The sequence below is a fragment of the Bos javanicus genome, chromosome 24, assembly GCF_032452875.1.
Source record: "Bos javanicus breed banteng chromosome 24, ARS-OSU_banteng_1.0, whole genome shotgun sequence".
Taxonomy (NCBI): domain Eukaryota; kingdom Metazoa; phylum Chordata; class Mammalia; order Artiodactyla; family Bovidae; genus Bos; species Bos javanicus.
Genome location: NC_083891.1, coordinates 46,738,965 through 46,756,831, shown reverse-complemented (window position 1 = coordinate 46,756,831; position 17,867 = coordinate 46,738,965). Strand labels below are relative to the sequence as shown.

General features: G+C 43.2%; 1 protein-coding gene across 5 annotated transcripts in view; it reads right to left on the bottom strand.

Annotated features, from left to right (window-relative positions):
• Positions 1-465: 465 nt before the first annotated feature.
• KATNAL2 (katanin catalytic subunit A1 like 2) overlaps positions 466-17,867 on the bottom strand; it is a 110,685-nt gene continuing 93,283 nt past the window's right edge. For 4 of the 5 annotated variants that reach the window (XM_061400095.1, XM_061400094.1, XM_061400098.1 and 1 more), the window contains 3 exons: positions 2,307-2,469; positions 1,380-1,482; positions 466-870 (listed from right to left, as the gene is read on the bottom strand). In XM_061400095.1, coding sequence (XP_061256079.1) covers positions 731-870; positions 1,380-1,482; positions 2,307-2,469 — 406 coding nt within the window. In that variant the 3' untranslated portion in view covers positions 466-730. Of the gene's footprint in view, positions 871-1,379; positions 1,571-2,306; positions 2,470-17,867 lie in introns of those variants that run through there. The other variant, XM_061400096.1, reaches the window with a different exon arrangement.

Here is a 17,867-nt window from a genome sequence, read left to right as displayed (position 1 = left end):
TAAAAATCTGCCTGCAATGCGGGGGACCTGGGTTTGATCCCTGGGTTGGGAAGATCCCCTGGAGAAGGGAACGGCAACTCACTCCAGTATTCAGGCCTGGAGAATTCCATGGACTGACTACATGGGGTTGCAAAGAGTGACTTTCACTCTGAGATGGGCCAGTGACATTCCTGAGTGGGGCTAGTCTATTAGGAGTTGGCTCTGCTGATAGAATGGCTGGAGTCAGAATCAGGGAGAGCTGATGAGATTCAGAATATTGTCAGAAGAAGGAAGCAAACTCTGCTCCCTTCCATGCTCTCACCTTTATCCACCCTTGAACTGTCCGCTGGTCAGATGGTCTGTCAAGCTCCACTTCTGATTGGCTCCCCAACTCAGAACCACCCTGTGCATCCCAACACAACTTTCCTAACCACACATTCTTCAAAAGAAAAATGCCAGTTCACAGAGGAGGAACACTACAAGAAATTACTCATTGAAATTTTATGGGGTCTCACTGTGAGAAAAGTCTCCACTGCATGACACATACCTGTAATTAGAATCTTCAGTATTTTGCTGACATTGACCATGAAAATATCTACTTCCAAAGTAGTACAGTTGTCCAAATTAATCCAATCTTCAAGGTAAATTTTCTGTTTTCTATTCCAATTTTCTGTTCTTCCTGTAAACTTACACTAATCAATGAGGAGGCCTCTGTGGTTTTCTTTGAGGCCAAGTCAGGGTAAATGTGACCTCACACTGACTCGAACTCACTTTGCCAGGCTGCGTATCTCTGAGTCAGACTTTTTGCTGAAGGCTTGGTATGGGCGAGCACATCCAAAAAGTCGGCAGTGGTCACTGTATCCAGCTGGATCCCAGGTAAATTGCTGCTCCCTAGATGGAAACACAAGAATAAGGGCTCAACAATCGACCTAATGGTGATCAATGCTCTTGAAACGCTAATAGACCTTCTTTCAAGACAATGCATAATGCAGCATTCTTAATGGTTAATGCAGCAACAGGCAAGGCTAAAGAAGGTTGGGGGAAAACATCTTTAATGTGCAATTCAGCCCCTGAAGCCCATACACAAAATCTGACTTAAATGTATCGTTAAAAAGTATTATTTAATATTTATATGTGCCGCAAATAGATCCAGCCCCACATAGTGTACCAGAGAAATAAAAGCCCGAGCCCTAAGGAGTTTATCACCTGGGGGCAAAGTTGATCCAAAACAGAACAGAAGAGGAGAAAGGAGTTGGGTGCAGAAGGAAGATTTCCACCAAAGAACGAGTGGCAGCGTAGGGAGCCACGAGGAACAGAGGCGAGGCGCCACCTGCTGGCGAAAGCTAAATTTTTAAACAATTTTCTCTCCCAGAGCCCCTTGGCTGTCATCCTCACCGTACCTGACTGGTGATTTTCAAGGGCGTTGAAGATCTTCCTCACAGGCCGCATAGCTGCTTCCCTGCAGACTAGCTTAATGTCCGAGCCAGAGTAGCCTTCGGTCTCCTGAAACACCCGCAGACGGAGCCATTAGGCAGCAGGCAGAACGCGGCGGTGGTTACATCCTCACAGGCAGGACCAGGTGTCAGAGCCCCTGTTTGGATTCCGTGTCTGTCACCCATGGACACTATATAAAAGGTTCCCGGATAAACAGTGTCTGGGGGGAGGGAGGCTGGATAACCTAAGGAGCTGGGCAACGAACGGCTTCCTAATACCATCCAAGCAAAGGTGGGGAGATGCTGGTGAAGGACTGGCCCGCCCAAGTCAGCCTAATGGGGCCTTTGTGCCCAGATCCCAGGATGATCAAATTCGGTGGACACTTTTATTCTTGTAAATAAGATTATAACCTGTCTCTAAGGAACCTCAGAGAACACCACATTCAAGAGTCCTTTCAAGCAATGACACCCGTGGCTGTGGGATAACAGACAGGTGACCTAAAGCTTTACTGTTTGTGAAAGATGTGCATTTAATCATCACAGTAACCCTCTGTGGCCTGTTACCCATTTTACAGATGAAGAAGCTGGGGCTCAGAGAGGACGTGATGTCCCCGAGGGCACACAGCTAATATAAGCGACAGGGCCAGGATCTGACCAGAGGCCCTGAGTCTAAGCAGAGGCCCTGAGTCTAAGCCCTATGCTATTTCCACTTCATCGCATCTCTTTCTGCTGGAATGCTTGCAAGGGACAAAGAGCTCACTCCTTCATGGAGGAGAGGCCTGTCGGGTTGTTGGGGGTAGCCTGGATCTTTTCTAGGTGACTCCAGCCTCCGAACAGCTCACGAGATGACCCTGCTGAGAAGAGGGTCTCGGGGCGGCCTCCCCAGCGGCTCACCCGGCTCAGCAGGCTGTACTCCAGGTCCGCGCGCAGCTCCAGGGCGCTGCTCCTGCTCACGGCGGGCAGCCAGTGGTGGATCATGGCCTCCCGGGCCTCCTGGCTCGGCAGGTCCACCAGAATCCTCTTCTCCAGGCGGCGCAACATGGCACAGTCCAGCTCCCTGAATCACGGCCGAAACAGAGGAACTGGTTTGAGGCGGTCAACGGGCTTCATGAGCCACAACTGTGTCTGAAGAACAAATTAGACAATCCTGCATCTTCCCTGTGATGCTACATCTGTGCTTGAGGGGAGAGCACCACCACTTCGTGTTGTTTGGGAGAAAGAAATAGTTAAAAAAGAAGAAAAAAGAGAGAGAGAAAGGGAGGGAGAGAGGAAAGGAGGAAGGAGGGAGAATAAAAGAAAGAGAAAAGGAGAAAGAAAAAAAAATCTCCCAAAGAACTCATGTGAATTTTTAAGTGACTTAATTTGAGGGGAAATAAATCCAGCTAACAACAACCAAACGTGAGCATTCCCAATGCAGTTGTAACATCAGTTTTCCAATCTGATCCTGCCAGTGAGTACATTATTCCTGATAATAACGTGGGCACTCTGGGAAGGACACTAATTCTTCCGGAACTCACATACATTCTGAAGCAAATGACAATCTCACTCCATTGTGAGTGAAGGTGAATGCTCCTTCCTGGGTGCCCAGTGCAAATGTGGCCCTTTGAAACACTGACCCTTGCTCCTCTGAAAACGCTATCAGGCCAGGTTTGTGCAATTTTGCATCTGTGGGCCATTTCCTTACATTTCTTAATATATTGGTAAAAATTTCAAGCAAGTAGAAAAATAGACTAAAACAACAAATATCCACATACCTACCATCTTGACTTAACAGTTAACATTTTGCCGTATCTGCTTCATATCTATGTATCTATTCTTATTAGACTATTTCAATGTAAATTCCATCATGAAATTCCACCCTCAAATGCTTCAGTGTGTATTTCCCCCTAAAAGGACTTTTTATATAACTACAATATCATTATGACACTAACAGAATCATTACATAACATGTCCAATGGTTATTCCATATTAAAATCTCTCCAATCATCCTCCAAATATCTTTTACAGTTTTTTTCAACCAAAATTCAATCAAAGATTATGTACCACGTATGATTCTATCTCTTAGTTCTCTTGTAATCTAAAGCAGTCTCCTTGCTTTGGCTTCTTTTTGAAAAGATAGGGCTAGTTGTACAATGCCCTACATTCTGGATTCACCTGTTTTCCTCGTGGTATCAGGTAACTGGTTCCTCTGTCCCCCGTCCTCCAAGATGGAAGTGAGATCTCAAAACTTAATCAGACTCAGGATAAACAGTTCTGTCAAGTATATTTCATAGATGATACATTTTCGTATTAATTACATTGGAATCCACATGTTGGTGTATCTCACTTTAATGATGTGATGTTTAGTTACTGAGATTATCTGCTGACCACGGCTCTCTGCATTGGATAAGATCCCTTGCAAGGAGTAAGTGTTCTGTGTAGACTACTTTGGCACCGTGTGAAGACCCCTTTCCCCAGGCCATTTCAACTAGTGATTTTAGCATCTGTTGATTATCTTTGAATAAATTGTTTCATGAGAGCGACGCAAAATGGCGATTTAAAAAATTTTCCATTCCAAATGTATTATTTGGAATTATTATGTAAAGTGGAACTTTCCCTCAATGACTGCGGCTCTGGTTACCTTGAGTACTTATTAAAAACATATCATTCTGAGTGTAAGTTTGTGAACTCTTTGTATGTTAAAATTTCAATCTTCTAGATGGGAAGGAAATCTCTGTTTGATTTTCCAGTGTTAAGAAATTAGGAAATGCCTGTGTGTTGGTTTGGCTGAGCCACTAATAAAGACTAACATGGTCACCAAATTTTCTGTCCTAAAGATACCAAGACTTTGCAAAGCATCTTCCCATTTTTCTTACTCTCATTCTGAATCTATGTCATGACATTTCCTTTTAAGTTGAAAAGGAAATATATCTGAATCTAAATTGGAAGGACCAGATTTCTTAAGAGATTATGTTTTTTGTTTACCTATTACTCCTCCGAGCTAAGAATCCAGTCCAGGGCGCTTTCCTGGCAATAACAATTACCTATCTTTTTCGCATTTGCTTTATCAGCTTCACCCTGTGGAAACTCATCTCATCAGAGACTCAGCCACTTGCACAACTGCGCCCCCTCCCTCTCACGGCCAACGTTTATATTCCAGACACAGGGTCAAAGGAACTTTGCAGGCCTCTGAGGGAGAGAGTGAAAGTTGCTCAGATGTGTCTGACTCTTTGCAACCCCATGGTCTATACAATCCATAGAATTCTCCAGAATACTGGAGTGGGTAGCCTTTCCCTTCTCCAGGGGATTTTCCCAACCCAGGGATCAAACCCAGGTCTCCCGCATTGTAGGTGGATTCTTTACCAGAGAAGCCCTCTAGGAGATTATTTTTTACATTTGAAATAATAATAAAAACTAATGCTTAAATAGCACTCACCAAGTGGCAGGTACTGTTTCAAGCACTTTTCAGATATTAATTTAATTTTCAGATCCACCCTATGAAGTAGGCACGACCATCTCCATGAAAGATGAGGAAACAGGTGCAGAGAAGAGTAGCTGCCTGAAGCCAAAGCGAGTGAATGAAAGGCCTGGACTTGAACCCAAACAGTGAGGCTCCACGGCCTGTGCCTCAGTCACTGGCCTGACACCAGCGCAGGAGCGGCAGAGAGACCCCAAGTCGCGTTAAGGTGAGCTCTCAGAACCCTGGGAACCAAGAGAGGACCATAAACGTTCCAGAGAGGAAAAATGGGTTGCATCCAATGGATGGAGAATAAGATTTCTCATCAGCAAAGTGAGATAATTAAAAAAAAAAAATAGGGTGGGCCTTCAAAATTCCGTTTTTTTTTTTTTTTTATTTTAATTTTTATATTTTATTTTTTAACTTTACAATATTGTATTGGTTTTGTAATATATCAACATGAATCTGCCACAGGTATACACGTGTTCCCCATCCTGAACCCTCCTCCCTCCTCCCTCCCCATACCATCCCTCTGGGTTGTCCCAGTGCACCAGCCCCAAGCATCCAATATCGTGCATTGAACCTGGACTGGAGGGAAATAATTTCCAATGTAGTATCTTGATCAAACCAACATGCAGAGCCTAAAAAAATATCACCTCCCACGTACCCTTTATTGGGAAAGTACTGGAGGACCAAAGGAGGAGCCGAACCAAAGGGCCACACGGGCTCCGAGAAACAGAAGGTCTGACAGAGAGAGGGATGACATGGGGGCCCGGGGTGCAGAGGACAGCCACTCAGTTTGGAGCTGGTAAGAAGGTTCTGGAAAGTATGCCTCCAAGAAGACGAAATGGAGTGAACACCTGGTAAGTCTGAGTGAATCCAGAGTTGTTTTGGACAGTTAGCAGAGAGCTGGGCCTGGACTGGCGGCAGGAGGAGGGTGGGTGAGGGGCGACGAAAGGAGGGCGTCAGGGAGATCTTCTAACAGAGAAGAGAAGCCATTAGACTCTCGTTCAGGAATTCAGTCCAGCAACGTTCCCCTCCTGGCAAGTGTATTGTCAACTGCTGAGTCTCCAGTACACAGAAATGAATGTGATAAACTCCCTGCTGCTGCTGAGTCACTTCAGTCGTGTCCAACTCTGTGTGACCCCATAGATGGCAGCCCACCAGGTTCCCCCGTCCCTGGGATTCTCCAGGCAAGAACACTGGAGTGGGTTGCCATTGCCTTCTCCAATGCATGAAAGAGAAAAGTGAAAGTGAAGTTGCTCAGTCGTGCCCGACTTAGCGACCCCATGGACTGCAGCCTACCAGGTTCCTCCGTCCATGGGATTCTCCAGGCAAGAGTACTGGAGTGGGGTGCCATTGCTCCCTTGTGGCTCAGCTGGTAAAGAATCCTCCTGCAATGCGGGAGACCTGGGTTTGATCCCTGGGTTGGGAAGATCCCCTGGAGAAGGGAAAAGCTACCCACTCCATATTCTGGCCTGGAGAATTCCAGTCCATGGGGTTGCAAACAGCTGGACACAACTGAGCGACTTTCACTTTCACTTTCTATGTAAATAATAGGCTATAATAACAGGGAGGCCTGGGCCTTGGACTGAAGGAATGTTGGGCCCTGTAAACTTCAAAGATAAAACAAGACCTGAGCCCCTGAAAACCAAGAAGGAAGAGAGAATAAGCTGGAGAAACGACAGCACTGGGGTGGTGGGCAGTCGCCATATTTCCCCCAAGGCCTCCCCTTGGACCAGCTGTCCCTCCGGAAAGTGCAGGGGCTGCGGAAGGACGGCTGTTTGGTGGGGGCACCTCTGGTCTCTCCATCCCAGCGGGAGGGACTCCTTAGTGAGAGGAAGACCAGATCCCCGAAAGCCCCAGGAAAATGGAGGCAGCAGAGGGAGGTGGGAAAAACTATCCCTCACGACAGATGGTCTCATTGATCAGCTAATGCCCTAAAGCAAGAGATCTACCTCAAAACTGCTTGTGGGCACAGAATAAGTGCAAGTCGCTGACAGCCGGGCCTGATGAATGCACTTTTAATGACATCAATAATAATATAATCATACAAGGGAGGAAACAAAGGACAAATGGAATGTACCCAGAAATCATTCTTTCTGCCAATATATTCATGTGAAAAAATTTAACCTGCGGCAACCAGAAAACACTCCCTTTAGCTGCTACACTTTGATTTTTTTAAACCTGAATTATTCTGTTTTCACATCTCCTTTATCTTGGTCATTTCATAGTTCCATCACCTCGAAGGTCAAAAGCAACCAGCGAGACTGTGACTCAGTGAAGGCTCACAGACCTCACAGCCTGACCACTGGACCGGTGCCCACTGCGAGAGACAAGGTGGCAATGCCCACTGGCCACCTAGACAGTTTACATGGGCCAGGACCTCGCACCTGAGCACCTGGGCTCCTGTGCCAATCTGTCAGGGCCCTTCCTCAGCCCTTGGTCTGTGTCTCCCGTTAAACTGTGTTGTTCCTGGGAAAATGATCATCCCAAAGTTAACAGAACTTGGAAATTAAACACAATTCCAGCTTGCTCATTCCATCATGAAAACGTTAACTTCAAGCCATCTCAGGTGGCAAGAGGAAAGCAACCTTCAGATTGTTAGGCGGAGTCTTTGCAGAATGTCCGTAACCAACGTGAAGTAAGAGATCGTGACAATCCTTGAAGAGCAGATTCCAGAACTGTCGTGGGCTTTGGCAGATGACCACCACCGAGCAAAGCTTCAAAGGCTACTTCATCCACTGCACTGAGCTCTGCAGGAGCTGACTCCTCCTACCTACATTTCCCAGTTGGACCAAAGTCCTTTGTCTGCTTTTGTCTGAATTTACCTTTTGCCGTTCTAGGGGAGAGTCTATTCAGGCCATTTTCTTTACTGGGAACTTTCACTTTTGTCTACCGAGAGCCAGGTACATTTTATAGGCCCAGTTCAAGTGCCCGCTACCCCATTTTCTTTTAAGTATCTTTCATCAGAAATGGCCTCTTCCTTACATACTTTTATCCTGTGTATTGTCTGTACCAGCCACATGGCTGGCTATAGCCTTACTTCCTAGTTATTTGTGTTTATGTTTTATCCACTGTTCCATCAGATAGCCAGCCTCTGGACCATGTATCTTGGGTTCCTCCTTCCATCACACAGAATACTCACAATAGGTACTCAATAGATACTGCTTGCGGTAAGTAAAGAAGCTTTCAGTTCAAGGTTACTGGCTTCAAGTAAAATGATCGGCTTCCTTAGAGCCCAGTCTTTATTTATGAAGGTAAATCTGCTTTGTTGAAAACTAGCACTTTATAATCATCATTAGCTAGAATTAACAGAGAAAACCAACACAGGAATACATTTTGTTTTCATCTTTAGTAAAAAAAATAATGGAAATGATGATTGTAGGGAATGATTCATTCAACTCACTTGGCTGGGCAATGCTTTTGAAGATAAGGTGAAAGACGGAATCTCCATATAGGGTCTCTCATCTCCAGAGACTGTACTTCTCATTCTGAGGATAAGCTTACAAGCATTAGACAAGGGGATCCAGGAGGAGAGCCGTCAGTTCGATCCATGTCCTACTGATGTTGGGGTTAAGAGCATCACTCATTTATAATAAAGGATCGCAACTACTTCAAATTACTACAATACCGACAAAGGAAATATATTCCCCTTACTCTTGCCAGAAAATATATGATCAATAATTGAGAAAAGAAATGGGAAGCTTCTTTTTCCAACAAGACGATGAGCTAGACATTCAAACATCTCTTGATATAAAGTCCCTTAAAAAGCTTGCTAGGACATATTTTTTTGGAATACACAACAAAAGAGTCCACAAGGAAGTGACACCAAAATTCTCAAGCCCTAAAAATGAAGAGGAAGCTAAAACTCAAGGCTGGGCAAGTGAGACTGAAGCTGTGGTTGATTCAGGAGTGTTTGCCTCTTAGTTACCAAAAAAGTTTGGATTTTAAAGTCCACATGTGGGATAGCATAGAAGGCCTTGGGCCCATTCTAGATGGTAGGTGGAAACAAAGTCCATCACATTAAACAAACACACAAACAAAAACTAGATGGCACATCCTTTATCACAGGTGGGTCAGAAAAATCCCCTCACTGGAAGTGGAAGGAACGAAGGGAATTTGTCTGTCTTGTGCTTTGTGGGGAGGGGGAATCTTTACTGCAAATCTCCACTACTCACCCCCATACGCATGGCTGAAGAAACCCTATGCTGAGAAGTCAGCTTACAGTGGCCCACAGCCTGACCTAGTCAGACATAAATTTTCTGTGGAGGCATGCGTACAAGATCCCCCTCACTAAATGGAAGCTCACCATTCAAAATTATGAAACATGCGGAACCACCATGAAGGAGAGTCTGCAGAAGAAACTGAGAACTGAACTGGACTCCACTGACACAGACTATAACATAACCGCATTTCAGATGGATAGAGAGATAAAAGAGGGAATCAAAAATATGAGTGGGAGACTGCTTCCGGTCAAGATAGAGAAGACCGCCCCTCTCTAGTCCACGCTCTGCAACCAAAACCCCTGCAGCATCGAAACCTAGGAAGACACTGGGAAGAGGTGAGGGGGCTGAGGGCCAGGTGAACGACAGGGCAGTGTTCCAGGGGTGCCCTTGCCTCCCACAGACCTCCCACATGGGGCGCCGGAGAAACCTGCGGGCAAACGGCTGACAGGCACAGACAAAAGCCCCAAGAAAATCCCTCAAACAAAGGACTGGCAAAGGGAGGTCCATCAGGACACAAAGCTGTTTTGATAATACCTCCACTGCTTCAGACAAACACCAAAGGGAAAACTGTCCCCCACCTCGAGTGTCCGTGCTGGGAGCCATGGTGGAACAAGCTTGGTCCGATGGGTTGGTGCCGTATTAAAACCCTCAAGAAGAAGAAAAGTGTAAGATAAATTGCTGGTGGGTAGCTGCTATATAGCACAGGGAGCTCAGCTCGGTGCTCTATGACGACCTAAAGGGGTGGGATGGGGGTGGGAGGGAGGCCCAAGAGGGAAAGGATGTATGCATACTTATCGCTGATTCACACTATTATACAACAGAGGCTAACACAACATCATAAAGCAATTATTCTCCAATTAAAAAATTCAAAAATTAACTTAGAAAACAAATTACAGCTCACTCACACAGTGGGATTCTATACTGAAATAGAATTTTCAGAGTTGTCCACAATATATTAAGTGAAAGAAGAAAAAAAAAGCCATAAAACAAAATAATATGTAACGTGTCTGTGGTGTCTGTATGTACAATTATAGGGGACTGTTCACTTTCAACCAATACCAAAGCATATAAAATATGATTTTTATGATGAATATGTACTCTTTTTGTAAACAGCTAAAATTATAAAAATGACTTCCCTCTCAGGGAAAAAAATTACCACAGAAGGATATACCGGCAACAAATGATAACAAATAACCAAAACACTTCCACCATTAGGATGTATACAAAGATGATAATACTTAAATCACAGTGCTGAAATTATGAGTGATTTTATCCTAGCTCTCAAATTTTCTGTAAAATGGTTACGTTAATTTTATATTTTAAAAAGTATGGTCTTAGAATTATAGTTCCCATGTCAACCTGCACCCTAAGAAGCAAAAGCAAATGCCATAGGAGGCCAGGCTGAAATCAATTTACGTCTGAGGAAACCAAACACCCTGGTCAAGACCAAGGGTGCTCGCAGTAACCTCCTGCCGGGTCAGTCCTGGGTCTGCCCGGCTGCACCCACCAAATCCTGCTCCTCGCGCTTCCTTCCTGGTTGTGTCAGAATCACCCAACAGCCACATGTGGAGAATCAAAAACTCGACAGGATTGCATGGGTTAGTGAAACTTTGTATGGAGAGAAGCAACTTCAAGCAAAACAATCTGATCACTAGTAGACATGGACATACTATTGTTAAAAAACAAAATTCAAATGAGTAAATTTAAAGATCCGACTCTTCTTGTTCAGTGACTCAGGGATCCATGAGCATCTCACCTAGCAAGTAGAAAGGAACGCTGAAAAGCTGTACAAAATGGAAGACTTTCATAAGCAGGAGGAGATACAACAGGAAAGCGAAGAGCAGAGAGTGGGCTGTTTTAGGGAAGGTCACCTTCCTTTGGGGAACAGCAGAGTCTACCTGGTAGATTAACTCACCAGTACTGACCAGGTAATTCCAGACTGACTGGTTAAGATTACATTCCTGGAAGAGGTTGAAATTACAATTAGGTTATGTATGAATAAACTGTGGAAAATTCTTCAAGAGATGGGAATACCAGACCACCCTACCTGCCTCCTGAGAAATCTGTATGCAGGTTAAGAAGCAACAGGTAGAACTGGACATGGAACAATGGACTGTTTCCAAATTGGGAAAGGAGTACGTCTAGACTGTATATTGTCACCCTGCTTATTTAACTTCTATGCAGAGTACATCGTGAGAAATGCTGGGCTGGATGAAGCACAAGCTGGAATCAAGATTGCTGGGAGAAATATTAATAACCTCAGATATGCAGAAGACACCACCCTTATGGCAGAAAGTGAAGATGAACTAAAGATCCTCTTGGTGAAAGTGAAAGAAGAGAGTGAAAAGGTTGGCTTAAAACTCAACATTCAGAAAATGAAGATCATGGCATGCGGTCCCATCACTTCATGGCAAACAAATGGGGAAACAATGGAAACAGTGACAGACTTGATTCTCTTGGGCTCCAAAATCACTGCAGATGGTGACTGCAGCCATGAAATTCAAAGACACTTGCTCCTTAGAAGAAAAGCTATGACCAACCTAGACACCATATTAAAAAGCAGAGATATTACTTTGCCAACAAAGGTCCATCTAGTCAAAGCTACGGTTTTTTCCAGTAGTCATGTATGGATGTGAGAGTTGGACCATAAAGAAGGCTGAGCGCCAAAGAATTGATGCTTTTGAACTGTGGTGTTGGAGAAGACTCTTGAGAGTCCCTTGGACTGCAAGGAGATCAAACCAGTCAATCCTAAGGGAAATCAACCCTGAATACTCATTGGAAGGACTGATGCTGAAGCTAAAGCTCCAATAGAGTATTGGCCACCTGATGCGAAGAACTGACATTGGAAAAGACCCTGATGCTGGGAAAGATTGAAGGCAGGAAGAGAAGGGGATGACAGAGGAAGAGATGGTTGGATGGCATCACTGACTCGATGGACATGAGTTTGAGCAAACTCCGGGAGTTGGTGATGGACAGGGAAGCCTGGCATACTGCAATCCATGGGGTCACAAATCAGATACGACTCAGCAACTGAACTGAACTGACTGAGTCTTGGTTTAATGACATGGGCTTAGAATGAGTGACTTCATTTTGGGCCTGTTGTCACTTTTTTAAAAACAAAAGATTTTAAATGCCTACAAGTAGGATTGAATGCCATCGCAATGAAAGATGCAATTATCAGATCAGCATGAGTTAATGCAAACCACTATTTGCAAAAAGTTTTCAAATAGAACATTGATCTTATAAGATGCTCTTTAAGGTAAAGGATTCTGGGATCAAATAAATATGGAATGCACTGCTTTCTCATAGCTTTTCTTAGAGTCAGAACACACAAAAGCATCTTGAAGGCACTTAAAAGTCCTGCCATGGGGAAATCAGTTGAACTGTGTTTAACTCAGTATCTCTGAGTTAAATTAGATCCCATGAAATCCCATTTTGGGGGATCTGACCCTGTGGGAAACCATTCTTGGAGAAATGCTGGTCTAGAGGGTGATGACAGTCAAGACATGAGGCTGAAAGGTAGGACCTCAGAGAGCATAGTTTCTTCCTGGAACCCAGCAGATGCATGGAGTTATTGGGGGAAAGCCCAGGGTTATGTCTGCTGACCTCTTTGATCACATGTGTACACTTCTGTAGAGATCTCACGCCAGACAGGAGAGAGCCAACATGGGAAGAAGTCAGTTTACATTGGTACATTTTCGCACATTCCCAGTGTACAAACCCTTCCAAACCTTTCAGATCTTATGCTTTCTTCTACATTTTAGGACTTTTAAAAATCTAGAATTTGGTCATACCACGTGGATGATTTTTAAGAGGGATAGTGAAATGTCTAGCCCTTTTGCAAATATTGGGTTGGCCAAAAAGTTCACTAGGGTTTAACAAAGAAAAAATGAGTTCCAACATGCTTCACACAAACATGTACCTTCTTTGTACCAACTACCATCAAGTTAAATAGACATCTAAAGATCGCATTTACTTTAATAGCCCTCTTCAGTATTTTGTTTCCCTCTGGACTCCCAGGCCTGAGTTTTTGAATACTCAATAGTCGAAGCGGGTCAAATTAGCCCTAATTGTGTTTGTTAAACACTTCTTCCATGGCTATTACTTTAAGTGATAATATTAAAGATGCAACATTTGTTATTCCTCTCATTGCTAATTTACCCATCAAATAACACAGATGAACTGTTATTTCTTGCTTCTTTCTTTTCCTCTCTGTGATGCTATAGCTCAAGGAAGGGGCTCCTTGGAGGAGAAGCACTGAATAAACAAAGATGCTGCACGTCATCTCCCTGTGAGAAGGGAGAAAATGATGGCCCTTTGAGACAGAACGGATTTGTCTAAGGAAAGTGATAAGTTAACAAGCAGTAGACGATGGCCTCGCACTCTGGAAGATGTTGTGGATAAGAAACACCACTAACCAACCAGAAAGGATTTCTTTGGGGATTTTACAACTGGGTTTTTACATACTTTGGTGTGATTCAGTTACTTCCCCAAGAAGGGCAGACTGCTTTTATCAGATAAGTTTATTCCCTCATCTAAAGCCAAAATAAAGGTATGTCCCAATATTCTTGATAAAAATTTTTGTTGCTGTTCAGTCACTAAGTCATGTCCAACTCTTGGCGATCTGGTGGACTGCAGCACGCCAGGCTTCCCTGTTCTTCACTGTCTCCTGGAGTTTGCTCAGATTCATATCCTTAAGTCGGTAATGCTATCTAACCATTTTGTCCTCTGCTGCCCCCTTCTCCTTTTGCCTTCAATCTTTCCAAGCTTTTCAGGGTCTTTTACACTGAGTCAGCTCTTTGCATCAGGTGCCAAAGTACTGGAGCTTCAGCTTCAGCATCAGTCCTTCCAATGAGTATTCAAGGTTGATTTCCTTTAGGATAGACTGGTTTGATTTCCTTGTAGTCCAAGGGACTCTCAAGAGTCTTCTTCAACACTACAGTTCGGAAGCATCAATTCTTTGGCACTCAGCCATCTTTATGGTCCAATTCTCACATTCATATGTGACTACTGGAAAAAACATAACTTTGACTAGGTGGACCTTCATTGGCAAAGTGATGTCTCTGCTTTTTAATACACTGTCTAGCTTTGTCATAGCTTTCCTTCTAAGGAGCAAGCGTCTTTTAATTTCGTGGTGACAGTCACCATCCACAGTGATTGTGGAGCCCAAGAAAAGAAAATCTGTCACTGTTTCCACTTTTTCCCCATTTATTTTCCATGAAGTGATGGGATTGGATGCCATGATTTTAGTTTTTCAAATGCTGAGTTTCAAGCCAGCTTCTTCACTCTTCTCTTTCACCTTCATCAAGAGTCTGTTTAGTTCCTCTTCACTTTCTGCCATTAGAGTGGTATCATCTGCATATATGAAGTTATTGATATTTCTCCCAGCAATCTTGATTCTAGTTTGTGCTTCATCCAGCCCAGAATTTCACATGATGTACTCTGCATATAAGTTAAATAAGCGGGGTGACGATATACAGCCTTGACTGTATATCCCAGTTTTGAACCAGTTTGCTGTTCCATATCCTGTTCTAACTGTTGTCTCTTGACCCACACACAGGTTTCTCAGGAGACAGGTAAGGTGGTTTGATAAAAATCCTATTTCCTAATTTAAGAACTTGGGCAATATGTAACAAAGGACTTTTTAAAAATCTATACCCTTTGATACAGCAATCCTACTGCAAGAAATTTCTCCTCAAGAAATAACTAGATTTTGGTCAAAGATTTTTATTCAAGGAAGTTCATTTCAGTGTTATTTATAATAGAGAAAGTTGGGAGCATCATTTATGTTCAACAGGAAAGGAATGATTAACTAAATTATAGTATATTCACATGTGGGAATTTTGGGCAGTCATTACAAAATCCAATTTCCAAGGATTATTTAATGACATTGGAAATGTTCTTACTATAATGTTAAGTAATGAAAGCAGGACACTGGTGGGAATACAAAATGCACAACTTCTATGGAGGGAAGTTTGGCAATCTCGATTATAATTTCATGCACATTAACCCTCTGACCTGGCAATTTTACTTCCAGGAGCCTTCCGCAAAGATACACTGAAAAACACACCAAGTGATATATATGCGTACCATTCCTCACTGCAACGTTATTTATAATAGCAAAGAGTAGGAATAGCCAAGTGCCCATCAGTAAGTGAGTGGGATAAACTATCATATGAACAAGATGGAACACGTGCAGCTACAATGGGAAGGAGAACTTTCTGGACTTATTTGGAAGGATCTCCAACATTTTGTTATGGAAAAAATCAAAATACAGGACAATTTCTATAATATGCCACCTTTCATGTAAGTAAATCAAGTTCAGTTATTTTACGGTTTTCTTAAAAAAAACACAAAAACTCAAGAGTTTATTTGTGGAGGATGTGACAGTTTGTCTCTATGCAATTAATGTCTGTCATTCCTCCCATTAACCCAGTGAGTCTCAACTAGAGATGATTTTGCTCCCCGGAAACACCTGACAAAGTCTGTGGACATACTTTGCTTGTCACAACTGGGGGTGACGCCACTAGCCTCTGGTGGGGAGAGACCAAGGACACTGCTCCGCATGGCAAAGTGCACAGGAGGCCCCACAGCAGGGTTATCTGGCCCCAAATGTCAGGGCGCTCTTCATCTTAGTTATGTCAGGTCCGTATCATTTTCTTTATAAAAATACTACTTTTATGATAGTACTGGTAATACTACTGAAAATTCTGTTATAGACACAAATATAAAATATATCTACATATTCAGTTCAGTTCAGTTCAGTTCAGTCACTCAGTCGTATCCGACTCTTTGTGACCCCATGAATCGCAGCACGCCAGGCCTCCCTGTCCATCACCAACTCCCGGAGTTCACTCAGACTCACGTCCATTGAGTCAGTGATGCCATCCAGCCATCTCATCCTCTGTCATCCCCTTCTCCTCCTGCCCACAACCCCTCCCAGCATCAGAGTCTTTTCCAGTGAGTCAACTCTTCGCATGAGGTGGCCAAAGTACTGGAGTTTCAGCTTTAGCATCATTCCTTCCAAAGAAATCCCAGGGCTGATCTCCTTCAGAATGGACTGGTTGGATCTCCTTGCAGTCCAAGGGACTCTCAAGAGTCTTCTCCAACGCCACAGTTCAAAAGCATCAATTCTTCAGCGCTCAGCCTTCTTCACAGTCCAACTCTCACATCCATACATGACCACTGGAAAAACCATAGCCTTGACTAGACGGATCTTTGTTGGCAAAGTATGTCTCTGCTTTTCAATATTAGGATAAAGTGAATAGTAATTATACCAGTGTTAAGAACTAAAATTTTCACAAAGAAAAGACACAAATATAAAATCAACTAATTTAACTAAAAACCTTGTAATCTTAAATTTGAATGGAAAATACTAGTACGAACTCATTATTTGCCCCCTTTCGACACTAGGTATCTATTTCTTAGCTCTACTCAATCAAAAGGCTACGAATCAATGATAATCCAGTAGCAAGGAACACCCATAACTGTGGGACTATGATCTTTAAACAGTACTTTTCAGTGAAGGGAACCAGGGCTCTGTGAATCAATGGTTGATTCCAAGTCTGTAGCAGAATATTAAAATTAAGCCTGGGTCATCTTGTGAAAATGACAAAGAAACTTGGCTTTGCCACACCTAACAGCAAGGAAGACTAAGAAACAGAATTCAGAAATTGGGGTTCTATTATTACATTAGAAGGATGAAGTAAATATTGGGAGGCAGTTCTCAGTCTCTACCACAGAGGTATGGGACTGACAAATTACCCTTGGATTTGCACTGCCCAATATAGTAGCTACCAACCACATGTGGCTATTGGGCACTTGAAATGTGGCTAGTCCAAACTGGAACAGGCCATAAGTGTAAAGTATACACTGGATTTCAAAGATTTCATATGAAAAAAATGTAAAATATCACAATAATTTTATACTGATTATATATGGAAATAATATTTTAGATATACTGGGTTAAATAAAACATGTTAACAAAATTGTACTTTATATGTTTCTTTTGCTATTTTTTAATATGGCTACTAGACTTTTTTTAAGTCTGTATTTCTAATAGACAGAACTAGTGCCAAAAAAATGGTCACAGTGTCTTCTGAAAGACTTGGGGCTTAGGAAATAGGATAGCCATGGGAAGTTTAGCAAGGGCATGAAGAGATAGAGAGGAACAAAAAAATTCAGAGATGGAAGGAGGGAGGGAAGACAGACTAGTGGCCAAAGAATGGAGAAAATATCTACAAATCATATATCTGATACATGACAAAACCAATCTTATAACTCAATAACTTAAAAATGGACAAAGGATTTGAAAAGACATCTCACCAAAGACGATATGCTATCATCAGTCACCATGAAAAGCAAAGCAAAGAGAGGAGACGGCACTTCTCATCCTAGGATGACTACAATCAAAATGACAATAACAAGTGTTGATGAGGATGTGGTGAAACTGGAAGCTTAGTGCATGGCTAGTAGGAGTGTACTCTTGCCTGGGTAGGAGGCAGCCTGGTGCACTGAAGTCCATGGGGTCGTTAGGAGCTGGACATGACTGAGCGACTTCACTTTCACTTTTCACTTTCATGTATTGGAGAAGGAAATGGCAACCCACTCCAGTGTTCTTGCCTGGAGAATCCCAGGGGTGGGGGAGCCTGGTGGGCTGCTATCTATGGGGTCGCACAGAGTTGGACACGACTGACGCAACTTAGCAGCAGCAGTAGGAGTATAAAATGGTGCAGCCACTTTTGAAAACAGATTGGACATTCTTCAAGTAAATATGCATGTGTGTACTTA